Source organism: Theropithecus gelada, chromosome 12, assembly GCF_003255815.1.
Source record: "Theropithecus gelada isolate Dixy chromosome 12, Tgel_1.0, whole genome shotgun sequence".
Taxonomy (NCBI): domain Eukaryota; kingdom Metazoa; phylum Chordata; class Mammalia; order Primates; family Cercopithecidae; genus Theropithecus; species Theropithecus gelada.
The window spans coordinates 85004591-85020566 of NC_037680.1; the positions used below are offsets into that span (position 1 = coordinate 85004591).

The window sequence follows — 15976 nt, forward strand, 5'->3', positions numbered from 1 at the left end:
TTAACATTTTTCCATTTCTAAACCATCCTTAAAGAGAATCACTGGGCACGGTGGCTCACACCTATAATCCCAGCAGACAGGCCAAGGCAGACAGATCGCTTGAGCTCAGGAGTTCAAGACCAGTCTGGGCAACACAGCAAAACCTCATCTCCACAGAAAATACAAAAATTAGTCGGGCTTGGTGGCATGTGCCTGTAGTCCCAGCTACTTGGGAGGCTGAGGCAAGAGGATCACTTGACTCCAGATGGTGGAGGTTGCAGTGAGCTGAGATTGTGCCACTGTCCTCCAGCCTGGGTGGTAGAGGAAGACCCTGTCTCAAAAAAAATACATAAGTAGAATAAAACAAAATAACAATTGAGTCAAAAGGTTTTGAAAAGTATTAAAAAAAAAAAAAGAAAGAAAATTATATATGGGGTCACACTGTTACCAGTGGCAAATCCAAACGTGTTTGCAGCAACCTCAATTCTAGCCTTCTCAGAAGAAAGAATTCCATCAAGGAGGCAGAGGCAAGAGTCAGAGCAGGAGTGAAAGTTTCTTAAAAAGCTTTAGAGCAGGAATGAAAGGAAGTAAAGTACACTTGGAAGAGGGCTAAGCGGGCAACTTGAGAGATCAGCTGCACTGTTTGACCTTTGACTTGGGGTTTTATATGTTGGCATGCTTCCAGGGTCTTGCATCCCTTCTCCCCAGATTCCTCCCTGGGGGTGGGCTGTCCACATGCACAGTGGCCTGCTGGCGCCTGAGAGGGGAATATGTGTAGTGTGTTTACTGGAGTTGTATGCATACTCACTTGAGGTATTCTTCCCTTACCAGCCAAATGTTCCTAGGTGGTTATATACCAGGTAAACTCTGCCATTTTGCCTCTTAGTGTGCAAGCTTGAGCCCACTCACTCAGTTCCTGAGATCTTATTGGGAAGCTCCTTATCACCAGTTTCGGGTGTTTTTCTATCTACTAGGAGACTGCCATTCCCTGGAGCTGGATGCAACCAATAATAATAATAATAATAATAATAATTGAGATGGGGTCCCGCTCTGTCACCCAGGCTGGAGTGCACTGGAGCAATCTAGGCTCACTGCAACCTCTGCCTCCTTCAAGTGATTCTCTTACCTCAGCCTTCGGAGTAGCTGGGATTACAGGTGAACGCCACCACACCTGGCTAATTTTTTTGTATTTTTAGTAGAGATGGGGTTTCACCTTGTTGACCAGGTGGGAAGTTCTTCCCAGGTGGGAAGAACTCCTGACCTCAGGTGATCTTCCCGCCTTGGCCTCCCAAAGTGCTGGAATTACAGCCATGAGCCACCACACCTGGCCATGACCAATTATTATTTTAGAGAGACAGTTAACAACCACCTGACCATCACCTGATGGTCGCCTGACATTCCTGGTGGGGGTGGGTGGAGACCTCTTATTCCCTGCTTATGCCTAACTAGCTGCCTACTGTAATAACACCAGTCTCATGGTAGTCCAATAGAGCAACCATGCCATCTGGATTCATGTTTTCACTAATAAAAACTGGTATTTTTAAATTTAATTTTATTTGTTTTTGAGACGGAGTCTCACTCTGTCGCCCAGGCTGGAGTGCAGTGGCCGGATCTCAGCTCATTGCAAGCTCCGCCTCCCGGGTTCACGCCATTCTCCTGCCTCAGTCTCCCGAGTAGCTGAGACTACAGGCGCCCGCCACCTTGTCCGGCTAGTTTTTTGTATTTTTTAGTACAGACGGGGTTTCACCGTGTCAGCCAGGATGGTCTCGATCTCCTGACCTCGTGATCCACCCGTCTCGGCCTCCTAGCAAGGGTGTGCTTGATTTGTTCTGCAGCCTCTGTCGTAACAGGTTTTACTCTTTCTGGTCTCTGTTCTTCAAGTTTGCCTTTGATTGATTGCATGTAATCTTGGATGTACTTATTGTATGCTTCCTTTGTAAAGCTTCTTTCTTTCAAAGGATGGTTCTTGACAATCTTAACACCAGTGATTACAGTGCTGTCTGTACGTTTGCCCTTTGGGCCTTCAGCGGAGGCGTTTCCACCAATGAGAGAGTCATCAATGCTACCCTCTGTCCTAGTGACCATCTTCTCCTCCACCTTCAGGCACAGCCCTTCAGCCATCTCCTGGATCTTGTAAATGTTGCAGAACATCTCATCGTGGCTGATGAGGTCCTGGTGAATAATCATAATTGTGACTGAAGGGCGAGACAACAGGGGCTACCTTAGCAGGAGCCCTGAGCTTGAGCAGTGCAGCGCTGGGGGACAGGGGAGCTGGTGGAAGAGCCCTAATAGGAGCTCTGAAAGGAATAACAGTGACAGAAAACCCAGTTTACCCATCTGAGAGAGTTTGTGGGTTCAGGAGTAGAAGAAAGGCAATTTGGAACAATAGCTTGGAATAGTGGAACTCAGAGAAAGTTTCCTGCAAAAAATGCTGAAGCCAGCAAGGGGTAAGCGGTAAATAATACACCTTATATACTGTCTTAAATTGTACCCATTAGAGATTACTCACAATTAATTATCATCATCCTGTTTTTAAAATGGCTGACGTAAACCAATCAAAACTTTATGTAAATTTATTACATATGGCAGCTTTCACCTAACCTCCTTTCATGGTTCTCAAACTTTGGCATTCATAAAAATCACCTGGAGAGCTCGTAAAACTGGAAATTCCTGGAGCCCTGACTTCAGAGTCTGATTCAGTAGATGGAGATCAAGAATCTGCATTTGAATATTCAATGAATATTCAATTTGGTGTTTCCAAATTAATTCTCCATTATGTGTTTTACCTATCACTGGTGAGTCTCATATAGGTGACCCTTGGTTCATATTTTGAGAAACATTTTGTCTAGATGCACTGAGAAAATGATAGTTTGACCTCTGTTCTGCTACTTACTGGCCGACCCTGAGCAAGTCACTTTTATTCTCTGGGCCTTAGTTTCCTCCTGTGTAAAATGCAGTGGTAGATGATGGTAAGAATGAAATGAAAATACCTATATAAAGGACCACATACATACATGTAAATTCTCTCAACTGTTATTCTAGTTAAATACTGAAGACTTGCTACATTGCTTCCCCCATAAATTGTGTTCTAGTGCCAAACTGAATTATCCAAACTTTTGAAATGCAGTCTATTTGCATCCTTGCATCTCGAACCTAGTATAACGTTGAGCTTATTTACCAAATACCATGTGTCCAGAAAGCAATTAACTTTCTTTTTTTTTTTTTTTTTTTTTGAGATGGAGTCTTGCTCTGTCACCCAGGCTGGAGTGCAGTGGTGTGATCTTGGCTCACTGCAAGCTTCACCTCCTGGGTTCATGCCATTCTCCTGCCTCAGCCTCCTGAGTAGCTGGGACTCTAGGTGCCCACCACCACGCCTGGCTAATTTTTTGTATTTTTAGTAGAGACAGGGTTTCACCGTGTAAGCCAGTATGGTCTTGATCTCCTGACCTCATGATCCACCTGCCTCGGCCTTCCAAAGTGCTGGAATTACAGGCGTGAGCCACCATGCCCGGCCACAATTTACTTTCTAATGCTACAGACTGTCAGCATAAATGCTAAGGTCATTAATTTTGCATAGAACTTAGTCTGTACACTGCTTTTCCATAACTCTAGTTTACATGGGATAATTCCACTTACAAATCCTACACACTGTTATTGCGGGATCTGGCCAGCAGCCCAAAATGCAACGGGGCTCTCTCTTTGTTCCCAGGCGGATTGGCAGGTCAAGAAATAACAGACACACACAAGATAGTGAAAGCTGGGTCCAGGGGGGTCACTGCCTTCTGGTCCCGCGGTGCCAACAATGCACTGGATATACCAACATTTATTATTAAGTTTAGTGAGGGCAGGGGTAGGTTAGTGAGGGATTTAGGGTCATTTGATTATGAGGTGAGATGGTCACATGGGGATGAAGTAATCCTTTAACATAACATCTGTATGCAGAAGTAGAGTGTACAGAAGTGAGAATTTACAATATAGTATGCGCATCAGTAATTTCTAACAGAGCCTTAAAACAGAAACACCGTCTTTCCATTACCTATGATTAGCAAAATATTAATCACCAGTAACAGTTGCAGCAAGAGCTGGTTACAAACAATCCATGGTAACAGGATGTGAAGCAAGACAACTGGTTAGACCAGAAATTCTCAGAAGGGAGTATGCCTTAACTCTAAAGAGGCCTAGAAGAGCCATGGTAAGATGAGGGCGTTTATAGCCCTATCTTATCCATATGGACAGACACCCCCCGTGCGTCCATTTATAGGCTCTCCACGAGGGTCGCATTCCATTTCCAGAGCTATGAACATCTGCTTTTCTGGGATAGGAATCTTGGTGATGTGAAACCTCCCTGACTGCACGTCCATTCATAGGCTCTCTGGACGGGGAAGCACATCACGCGCTGTTGGCTCATTCTGGCAGTCCAACCTGGCATTGTCTTTACACAATCCTGCATGCAATTTTGTATTTACAATAATCAGGAGCATTTCATCTTTTATTCCATAGCAATAGTTTCAGGGGGTCTCCCTACACACTGTGATATAGGCCTAAGGTTTGTCACTGTCTTACAATCTCAGGGCTCTGCAGGAATTCATTCTTATTTTTTCTTTTTCTTTTCTTTTCTTTTCTTTTTTTTTTTTTTGAGACAGGGTCTCACTCTGTCACCCAGGCTGGAGTGTAGTGATGCAATCTCAGCTCACTGCAACCTCCGCCTCCCAGGCTTAAGCGAGTCTCCCGTCTCAGTCTCCCAAGTAGCTGGCATTACAGGTGTGAACCACCACCACCTGGCTAATTTTTGTATTTGTAATAGAGATGGTTTCATCATGTTGGCCAAGCTGTCTTTTTTTTTCCTTTGGTATTGCTTTCCTTGTCTACTCAATCCCCACTAATTTAGTTAATAATAAATTATTAACTAATTTATTATAATTTATTAGTTAACAATAAATTATTAACTAATTTATTATAATTTATTAACAATAAATTATTAGCTAATTTATTAGTTAACAATAAATTAACTAATTTATTATTACAATTTATTAGTTAATAATTTATTATTAACTAATTTATTTTCCATAAGGTTTGTACAGAACAGATTAAGAAAAGTGTTTAAGGAATTGATGTTTTCATAAAGTTTATATAGATTAGATTAAGCAAACAATGTTTAAGATATTGTCCATTGCGACTAAAACTTCAAAAGTGCCTACTTTTGAAGTGTTTTGTTTGCTTTTGGTTTTTTTGGAAAGGGCATCCCACTATGTTGCCCAGGTTGGACTCACATTCCTGGGTTCAAGTGATACTTCCACCTCAGCCTCCAGAGTAGCGGAACTCTAGGCATGCGCCACTGCACATACCTTTGCTTACCCACTTTGTATCTGAATAAACAACAAAACTGAATCTTCCATGAGCAATTCACATAATTATTGAAATAATAAATAGTTTTACATTTGTTTTCAAAAAGTTGCCTGTATAATTTGTGTACATGGTCCCCAAATGCCAATGTAGAACGATGCATAAGTTTCCCTCTCTTTTTGGTGGTATGCAAATGGTATAGTATTAAGTTTCAGGTCTAATTTACTACGCTGTGCCCACTGTGTGTGCCCATTGGCTAGGCCAGTCCCTGGCACACAGTGCACCCTCAAAGAATATTTGTTGAATAAATGCATAGGTTTGGAATTTCAGTAGGAGCTGAATTTCTCTTAGAAGCTTATTGAATTGTTTATGTGATACCCTCTATTTTGTTACCTTGCAGTTGATTATTTTACTACCTTTGTTCAAAGTGATTCCTGATCAAATGGCAAAGAAAATCAGTTGAGAAGACCGGGTGCGGTGGCTCATGCTTGCAATCCCAGCCCTTTGGGTGGCCAAGGCAGGCAGATCATTTGAGGTCAGGAGCTCGAGACCAGCCTGTTCACCAACATGGTGAAACCCCATCTCTAAAATATAAACATTAGCCGGGTGTGGTGGCACATGCTTGTAATCCCAGCTACTCGGAAAGCTGAGGCAGGAGGGTTGTTTTAACCCAAGAGGCGGAGGTTGCAGTGAGCCGAGATTGCGCCTCTGCACTCCAGCCTGGGTGACAGAGTGAGACCCCACCTTAAAGAAAAAAGCTGGCTGAACGTGGTGGCTCACACCTGTAATCCCAACACCTTGGGAGGCTGAGGCGGGCAGATCACAAGGTCAGGAGTTCTAAGACCAGCCTGACCAACATGGTGAAACCCCGTCTCTAATAAAAATACAAAAATTAGCTGGGTGTGATGGTGTGTGCCTGTAATCCCAGCTATACAGGAGGCTGAGGCAAGAGAATTGCTTGAGCTCAGTAGGTGGAGGTTGCAGTGAGCCGAGATCATGCCACTGCACTCCAGTTCGGGTGACAAGAGCACAACTCTGTCTCAAAAAAAAAAAAAAAAATCAGTTCAGAAGATGGGAATGTGATAAACCTCATTTATTTAAAAATCTTCAGATGCTTTTTATGATTCTCCAGAGTCACCAGTGATAATTTTTCAGTTTGCCTTCATCTTCAACCCTCTTCTAATATTTGAGCTGGATGTTTACACCTTCCTACATAAATTGGCTTTTTCTCTGGCTTCGTTTGACACTGATCTCCCCGGTTGTCTTTCAGGTTGTTCCTTCTGTGTCCTTCACTGATTCTTCTTATTTCTTAAGTGTAGCGAATCATTGACCACCTATTGTTCTTGTTTTGCTATTCTTGTCAGAGAGTGTCTATTTTCAAGACTTCAACTGCTGTCTATATCTTTGGTCCTGGCTTCAATCCTTCATCTTCAAATACTGCTTGAAATCCTTCAGTTGGGGGTTCTGCCTATTTCACACTCATTGGGTTCATAACTGAGCTCATTGCTTAGAACCAGCAATCTTCTTGGAACTTCTGTATTTTTGACGGTGGTTCCTTGATTCATTCATCTAGACTCAAAAAGAGTGATCTTTAAAATGCATTTCCTTCATTTTATTTTGGAGATTATCTGTGAAATCTCTGACTACTGAATGAATAATGTGGAAGCTAATATACTGTCATTCCAGAGAAGCCATGTGCCTACAATTCTCCACAGTGCTCAGAGGGAGTTTATAAGGCAGACACATCAGGCCTGGTACTTTTCCAGTAATTGACAGAGGAGATGGCATATGTGAGTGATGTGGCAGTCATACCGCTGAACTACATGAGGTAATCACAACTGTGGAAAAGTGCAAGAATTAAAGCACTCATTGTACAGATCAAGATGTTGCTTATCTTGCCATAGCTTTAGGATATTTGAAGAATGTGTTCATAGAAAATGAGACCCAAGTTAACTCCAAATAAGTTCTGAAAAGCATTCCCATTATAATAGTAAAGAATCTTACTAAAACACTGTAACAAAACCAATGATTCAAAACCCAAGCTATCTGACGCTCAGCAATGGTACAATTGCAGTAGCCTGACCGATAAAAGTACCCTTACCTAGAGGTTGTGGGTCCTATGGGACACTGATTTACCGAGATAGTGTCGGGATTAGCGGACATGCTCCAATCTACTTGTTGGATGAATTAGGTTCAAAAATCAAAGAAAGGAAAAACCCCTTATGTAAGGAAGTAGATGCAGATGGAAAGGCCAGATTCAAAACATTGGCTGAGCTCCAAGTTGTAAGTCTTCATGGAATAGTACAAGAGCATGGTAATTAATTTGCAGGAAAAAATAAGTCACCAACAAGCAGGGTATTTCAAACAATAAAAATAGAAACATGATCAAAAGAAAGGTAAACTTGCTGAGTAATTCTAACAAAGGGAGTAACTACAGCCAGGAAATTTGGAACATTTTAAATAGGTAAGAATAGCTCTAGAATATTAGAATAATATTTCAGGGTCAAAGTTAAGTTGTTAGTTTTTTGTTTGTTTGTTTGTTTGTTTTGAGATGGAGTCTCACTCTGTCGCCCAGGCCGGAGTGCAGTGGCACAATCTCGACTCACTGCAACCTCTGCCTCCCGGGTTCAAGCGATTCTTCTGCCTCAGCTTCTGTAGCTGGGACTCTGATTCTTCTGTAGCTGGGACTACAGGTGCCCACGACCACTCCCGGCTAATTTTTGTATTTTCAGTAGAGATGGGGTTTCACCATATTGGCCAGGCTGGTCTCAAACTCCTGATCTTGTGATTCACCCACCTTGGCCTCCCGAAGTGCTGGGATTATAGGCATGAGCCACTGTGCCCAGCAAGTTAGTTTTTAATCATATATTTTAAACATTTTGGAGTTTACTCAAAAAATTCAGAGTTAAACCCTGTAGGAAATGACTGAAATGCTTCTGAAGTGGAAAAAAAAAAAAAGGAGGATAAAATTTTGAATTTGGTAAAAATGTAGTGACTTGAACATAGGAAAACATGATTCGGTTAGAATGTCTTGAAGTTTAGTCTCTGAACATATAAATAATGTGCAAAGCATTATTTTCCAAATAAAACAAAGCAAGACCAACTAGGAAAAGGATAATTCTCATATAGAAACCAAATGAAAGCTTTAAAACCAAATACTCCAGACAAGAAAGTGTCAGGAAGTCATTCAGGTAAAGGAATGTAAGTCCAAAAGCCCACGAAAGACCCTTAAATGTCTTTACTCATAATACTTAGTATACAGTCCAATTAAAATTCCAGGGCAGGGCACCTTCCTGGAGAGGCGCTTCCTAGTTTTTATTTGGAAAGGTTAAAGATGATTTGAAATTGTGTCATCTATCAAAGGCAAACCAAAAGGCTTTGTCAGGAGGGTAAGCCGACACTGCAGAGAAAGTTTTTGAATTTGTTCCAGAAGAATGTGGTCCTAAGCAATTAGTCCAAGGGATTAAGAACAGGTTTCCTAATACACTTTTAAAAACTTTTTATTATTAAAAAAAGGATGCAGTAAATCACACAAATGTATAACATAGTAAACCATTACAAGGTACTCTTGTAATCATTACCCATATCAACGAATGGAACACAGTCAGCTGCCCTAGAAGTTCTTCAGGTGCCTACCCAGTCATACTCTGTCCGTATTCCCATTATTACCTAAATGTCCATCGTGTGGACTCCATAATTTAGTCTCTCAATAATAGAATTTGAAAGTTGATCTCCCCATCTCTCCAAAAGGTCAGTAACTGGTGACAATCCTAGGACCCTAGTACCTTCCTTTGCTTTTACCCCAGACTTGTCTTTTAAGTAAGGCTCCAGTCTCTGGGGATCCATTTTGAAACAGGCAGTCTTTCAACAATACTTTCTGCTGAGACATTGTGTGGTTAGATCTGGAAAGGAAAGCATGGACCCATATATTCTGTTGGTAGAAAAGAAGGATGGCATGTGAAAGCTCTTCTCAGAGGAAGCCTCACTTAAGAAAAGCGAATCATACTACTAGGTGGCTTAATATACAGGACAGTATACCCAAATTAACTGCAGAATATGTTACAATCCTGACACAACTCAGCTTGATAGGATTCCCGCTGGCCAAATTTGAGACAATCTAAGCATCAAAATACATGAAGATGATGGTAAATTACAGTCCATTGAATAAAATAAGAATCTGTGAGTCCAGGCTGGATGCGGTGGCTCACGCCTGAATCCCAGCACTTTGAGAGGCTGAGGCAGGGGGATCCCTTGAATCCAGGAGTTTGAGACCAGCATGGGCAATGTGGCAAAACCCCATCTCAACAAAAAACAAAAATTAGCTGGGGTGTGGTGGTGCATGCTTGTTGTCCCAGCATGTACGGAATTGGTGAGTTCTTGGTCTGGCTGACTTCAAGAAAGAAGCTGTGGACTGTCGCGGTGAGCATTACAGCTCTTAAGCGTGGTGCATCTGGAGTTGTTCATTCCTCCCTGTGGGTTCGTAGTCTCGCTGGCTTCAGGAGTGAAGCTGCAGACCTTCATGGTGAGTGTTACAGCTCATGAAGGCAGCATGGATCCAAAGAGTGAACAGTAGCAAGACTTATCATAAAGGGCAAAAGAACAAAACTTCCACATGGTGGAAGAAGACCAGAGTGGGTTGCCGCAGGTGGTTGGGGCAGCCTGCGTTTATTCCCTTATCTGGCCCCAACCACATCCTGCTGATTGGTCCATTTTACAGAGAGCTGACTGGTCCATTTTACAGAGAGCTGATTGGTCCGTTTTGACAGGGTGTTGATTGGTGTGTTTACAATCCCTGAGTCAGACACAGAGTGCTGATTGGCGCATTTACAATCCTCCAGCTAGATATGAAAGTTCTCCAAGTCCTCACCAGATTAACTAGACACAGAGCACTGCTTTGTGTGTTTACAAACCTTGAGCTAGACACAGAGTGCTGCTTGGTGTATTTACAATCCTTTAGCTAGACATAAAGGTTCTCCAAGTCCCCACTAGATTAGCCAGACACAGAGCAGTGATTGGTGCACTCACAAACCCTGAGCTAGACACAGAGTGCTGATTGGTGTATTTACAATCCTTTAGCTAGACATAAAGGTTCTCCAAGTCCCCACTAGATTAGCTAGATACAAACTGCTGATTGGTGCATTCACAAACCCTGAGCTAGACACAGAGTGCTGATTGGTGCATATACAATCCTCCTGCTAGACACAAAAGTTCTCCAAGTCCCCACCAGTCTCAGGAGCCCAGCTGGCTTTGCCTAGTGGGTCCCGTGCCAGGGCCGGGCAGAGCTGCCCACCAGTCCCGTGCTGCCTGCCAGTCCCGTGCTGCGCGCCTGCACTCCTCAGCACTTGGGCGGTAGATGGGACTGGGCACTGTGGAGCAGGGGGTCGCGCCCATAGGGGAGGCTCAGCCCACCGGGGAGCCCACAGCGGGAGCAGGGCTCGGGCATGGCAGGCTGCAGATCCGGAGCCCTAGCCTGCAGGGAGATGGCTGAGGCCGGGTGAGAATTTGAGAGTGGCGCTGGTGGGCCGGCAGTGCTGGGGGACCTGGCACACCCTCCACAGCTGCTGGCCTGGCTGCTAAGCCCCTCACTGGCCTCTCCCAGTGCGACCCGACGAGCCCACGCCCACCCGGAACTCGCGCTGGCCCCTGAGTGCCACTCGCAGCCCCGGTTGCCACCAGTGCCTCTCTCTCCACACCTCCCCGCAAGCAGAGGGAGCTGGCTCTGGCCTTGGCCAGCCCAGAGAGGGGCTCCCACAGTGCAGTGGTGGGCTGAAGGGCTCCTCAAGCGCCGAGGCTGAGGAGGAAGGGCTCCTCAAGCCTGCCGAGGCCGAGGAAGCATTGAGAGCAAGCAGAGGGCTGCTAGCACGTTGTCACCTCTCACCAGCTGCTAAGGGACGCTGAAGTGGGAAGATCACTTGAGCCTGGGAGGTTGAGGCTGTGGTGAGCTGTGAGCATGCCATTGCATGTAAGCATCAGTGACAGGGTGAGACCCTGTCTAAAAAATAAAAAAGTAAAAAGAATCTGTGAGTCCATACCAATAATACCAATATAGAGGAATGGAGGGAAGAGAAAGCTGTTCTTTATGGTAATATAAATATATACTCTTTTTATGCTAATGTGTGTAATAATTATAGAAGGTATGATGGAGTTATAAAATCATCAATGGACGCTGAAACAATGGGTGAAGCTTGATGATGATCAGTGTGCATACCATCTTCCTACATGTTGCTTACATTTACAAGGGAGAGAACAGTACATTCACAAGGCAGCTACCACCTTCACTAAATAAGCAAAGCTAATTTCACCAACGTGAGGACAAACCAACATTCTGCATCCTTCCCCCTCTTCCCTTATTATCATATACAGAGAAGGATGCTGTATTACTTGACCAAGATACAGTTTTGCTTGGCCAAACTTTAGTCAGGCTTCTGAATCTTCTGCTAGCTCCATCTGTGTATTTTCTTGTAAAATCCAGTTTTAGCAAAGGACCCTGACAAGTCACTTTAGCAAGGACCCCCCCATTATTGATATCTGATCATCCTCAATGTGTGATCATGTTCCTCACCCTCCACCATCTCCTGGGTGATGTCTGATCATTCTGGTCTCTCTTCAGCAAGAATCCTGTTGGTTGCTTTAGCCAGAATCCCTCTCACCCCTGATGTTTCCTCTTGGTAATTTTCCATCCATTGACCCCACCCTGCTCCTTGGCTGTAAATTCCCACTTGCACATGCTGTATTCAGAGTTGAACCCAATCTGTCTCACCCACTGATTTGAGATCAGTCTCAAATCCATCTACCTGACTAAAATTAAGGGTTTATAAAGTAGGGAAGAAATGTAATTACATTCAGGGAAACAGGAATTAGGGAGGGGTAAGGGAGAGGAGTCGGTCAACAGGAAGCAGGGAATTGCCTTAACAATGATGATGGGTGAGGGGTCTGATGTTTCCTTGTCCAGATGCAATGATCTCGTAAATTCCAATTCCTTGATGCTATCTGAGAGGCCTGATGGTTTATTTCCTGAGAAAGGAACTCAGATAAGACAAATGTAACTTTTTCAAGTTTTAAGAGTAGGAAGGCCAATTTCTCTGTTTATTCAGAAGAAACCATAAATATTAGTTTTATGGGACAATTGGGCCAGTTTCATAAACAATGCTACAGTGTCTGCAAAATTCCCCTCCTGCAGAGTCTGAGATATCATCCAAATTCAGAGTTGAGTTTCTTGTTCCAGAGGAATTCACAGTTTGGAAGCTACATTCTCCCTAATATTAAAAATAGGGGTTGTGAAAATCTCTAATATTAGAGAGGTGAGTGCAAAAACTTTTATCAGTATTGATATAAATATCCAAAGTCTTCATTATCATTCTTTATATTAGTTTCTAATTTCCTTCTTAATAAGAAGAGCCAAGACTCTTAATTTGGAGGAAATAATTATTATATAATATTTAAGTAGATGATAGGTCACTTGTTAGTGTTGTAGAAGGATTTTATGTATCAAGCAGGAACACAGGGGAGCTGTGATTCTGACTGCTAAGATTAAATTTTAAATATTTTCAGTTAGAAATTCTTCTTAAGAAACAGTACCTACAATTTAGAGTTTTGAAGTCTGGAACTCATATTTTCCCTGTCCCTGCTGCCTTCTATGTTGTGCTAAAGAGTAATCATTTCCCAGGTCAACAATTCTGATCCTCTGGTTGTTACATAATAAACCATCAGCCTCTGAATGTATTGGTCAGCATCTGTTCATTTGCTAATTATTTTAGAACATTAACTGGGTTCTTGGCCAAATGCTGATCCTGATAGACATTAGGCCAAATGTTGATTTTCACTCACTGGATCAACTCTGAGGATGCTTGTGAGTGCTGGAGGAACTATTTAAAATCATCCAGTCCAATGCCATCATTTTGTTGTATGTGATGCTTTCATCTACCCAAACCTGAAATGTGACTCCCAAGTTCCAGTTCAAAATGGCCACTGATGTATTTTGCAACTTTGGTCAAAGCAGTAGAAACAAAACCCTTTTTTTTTTTTTTTTTTTGGAGATGGAATCTCACTCTGTTGCCCAGGCTGGAGTGCAGTGGTGCAATCTCAGTTTACTGCAGCCTCCGCCTCCTGGGTTCAAACGATTCTCCTGCCTCAGCCTCCTGAGTAGCTGGGACTACAGGTGACTGCCACCATGCCTGGCTAGTTTTTGTATTTTTAGTAGAGACAGGGTTTCGTCATGTTGGCTAGGCTGGTCTTGACCTCAAGTGATCCGGCCGCCTCAGCCTCCCAAAGTGCTGGGATTACAGGTATGAGCCACCATGTCTGGCCCAAAACACTTTTAAAATTTATTAAAATCTTGTTAATGAAAGAGGAAATGGATGCTCTAACAGTTATGAAGAGGTTACCAGTCAAAAATCTGAAAAAAGAGTAATAAGTTTATTTTTTAAAATTATTATTATTTTTTGAGATAGAGTCTCATTCTGTTGCCCAGGCTGGAGTGCGGTGGTGCAGTCTTTGCTCACTACAACCTCTGCCTCCCAGGTTCAAGTGATTCTCTTGCCTCTGCCTCCTGAATAACTACAGCCACCATGCCTGGCTGATTTTTGTATTTTTAGTAGAGACGGGGTTTCACCATGTTGGCCAGGCTGGTCTCAAACTCCTGACCTCAAGCTTCCTAAAGTGCTGGGATTACAAGCGTGAACCACTGTGCTCAGCTGAGTAGTAAGTTTAGATGAGAGGAGGAGAGTGCAAAACACATTTTATTTGACAATTTTTTTTTGGATGTAAAGTTTAAAATGTTAAAACAATTTGAATTTTGTAAGAAGCCAAATATCTAACAATCTGAAGAATACTACATTTAACCAGTATGTTGGACATCAAAGGGCTTTAAATATGTTTATGGCTGGGTGCGGTGGCTCACGCCTGTAATCCCAGCACTTTGGGAGGCTGAGGCGGAATGTCAGGAGTTCAAGACCAGCGTGGCCAACATGGTGAAACCCCATCTCTATTAAAAATACAAAAATTAGCCGGGCTTGGTGACCGGCGCCTGTAATCCCAGCTACTTGGGTGGCTGAGGCAGGTGAATCACTTGGACCTGGGAGGCGGAGGCTGCAGTGAGCCAAGATCATGCCGTTGCACTCTAGCCTGGGCAACAGAACAAGACTCCATCTCAAAAGAGAAAAAAAAAAATCTATTTTCCAAAGAGTGAAAGACCTGTGGCCTTTTGGAAGAAAATATCAGTTCCATGTTTAATTATTGATAACATCTCTAATTTTTTGCTTTCTCATAAAAAGTATCAGTGGTATACAGTCAACTTCTTAAGACTCTGGTGAGAATTAAATGAGATAGTATGAAGGCACGTAAAAAGAATTTACATTCCTTTTCCTTATAATCCCAATCTATCCTATTAAAAAAACTTACAGGTATTAATATTAAAATGAGTCATTGGCATGTCATTATATTGAGGTAAAGACTAGTTGAATTTATCAGCAAAAAGCCACCAGAGAAACAATGATTATGTGTCTTCTATTCTAATTTATGTAGATCTCTATTCCTTTTACAAACTACAGTATAGGTTATAAAATCTTTTACTGAAAAATCTTAAAAATCTTACATGAGATGAAAATATTTATTGCCTCTTTCTTGATGTTAACTAGAAGCAATGTTTTTTTTTCTACCACCTGAGTGACCTGACACCGGTTATCTTATGTGAAAATTGATTTTTAAGCCTGTAATCCCAGCACTTTGGGAGGCCGAGACGGGCGGATCACGAGGTCAGGAGATCGAGACCATCCTGGCTAACACGGTGAAACCCCATCTCTCCTAAAAAAATACAAAAAACTAGCCGGGCGTGGTGGCGGCGCCTGTAGTCCCAACTACTTGGGAGGCTGAGGCAAGAGACTGGCGTGAACCCAGGAGGCAGAGCTTGCAGTGAGCTGAGATCCAGCCACTGCACTCCAGCCTCGGCGACAGAGCAAGACTCCGTCTCAAAAAAAAAAAAAAGAAAATTGATTTTTATTTCCCTTGCCAGGAGAGCTCACATGGTTTGGATTCTAACTTCAATTTGGTCAGTAATAAATTGCCCAAGCCACATGGGCCTCCCCTACTTCATGAGAATCTCTTCTCAACAGGGCTGTTCTGGGACTGTGGGCTTGGATTGGGATGTATTTTGGGGGTAGCGCTGAGGGAAATTGGTCAAAAGCTCATTTTGAATAAGCTCCATGCCATCGGATTCTGAAAGGCTCCATGTTTCATTGGGCCTTCAAGGAGATTTGTGTAGAGCAGGGTCTGGGGCCCAATTCCAAGCTTGCCAGGGAGGTAGACTAGAAATTACCAAGGATCTCCACCCCAACTCACTGACTTTTGATTGTAAGAGCGCAAAAGCTCACCAGGGCCTCCCTCCCAGAGATGCTAGGATGTGGAGCAGCCTTTCCCCAGGTGTGAAGCCACAAAGTGGGAAGCATCTTTGACTTGCTCCTGTCCCTCCATCCCCACATATCCTTGGTCTTGCCAAGACCCAGCCATTCAACTTCCTTATCCCAGGGATTATCCCGCTCTCTTCCTGGTGCCACTGTTCCGGTCAGATCTTCATCATTTCCCACCTGAAGTATTGCAACAGCCTCCTAACTGGTCCTCCTTCCTCAACTGCACCCAACACCCTCCTCCCCACCCCCCA

The 15976-nt window shown here is 43.2% G+C and overlaps 1 protein-coding gene across 1 annotated transcript; it reads right to left on the bottom strand.

Moving 5' to 3' along the window:
- LOC112636539 (translationally-controlled tumor protein-like) lies at positions 1 to 2166 on the bottom strand. Its single transcript, XM_025405276.1, has 3 exons — positions 1787 to 2166; positions 1433 to 1527; positions 1 to 41 (listed from the first exon to the last, which is right to left on the bottom strand). Exons 1-3 carry the CDS (start codon positions 2164 to 2166, stop codon positions 1 to 3), a joined length of 516 nt encoding a protein of 171 aa, XP_025261061.1.
- Positions 2167 to 15976: the final 13810 nt, after the last annotated feature.

Excerpts from the sequence above, each read along its gene's own strand:
- LOC112636539 (XM_025405276.1), bottom strand. The coding sequence starts at position 2,166 with ATGATTATTCACCAGGACCTCATCAGCCACGATGAGATGTTCTGCAAC. Across the intron at positions 1,528-1,786 it reads CAAATCAAGCACACCCTTGC|AAATTTAAAAATACCAGTTT; the intron begins TAGGAGGCCGAG and ends ACAAATAAAATT. Across the intron at positions 42-1,432 it reads GACTGGTGTTATTACAGTAG|TGATTCTCTTTAAGGATGGT; the intron begins GCAGCTAGTTAG and ends CACCGTGCCCAG.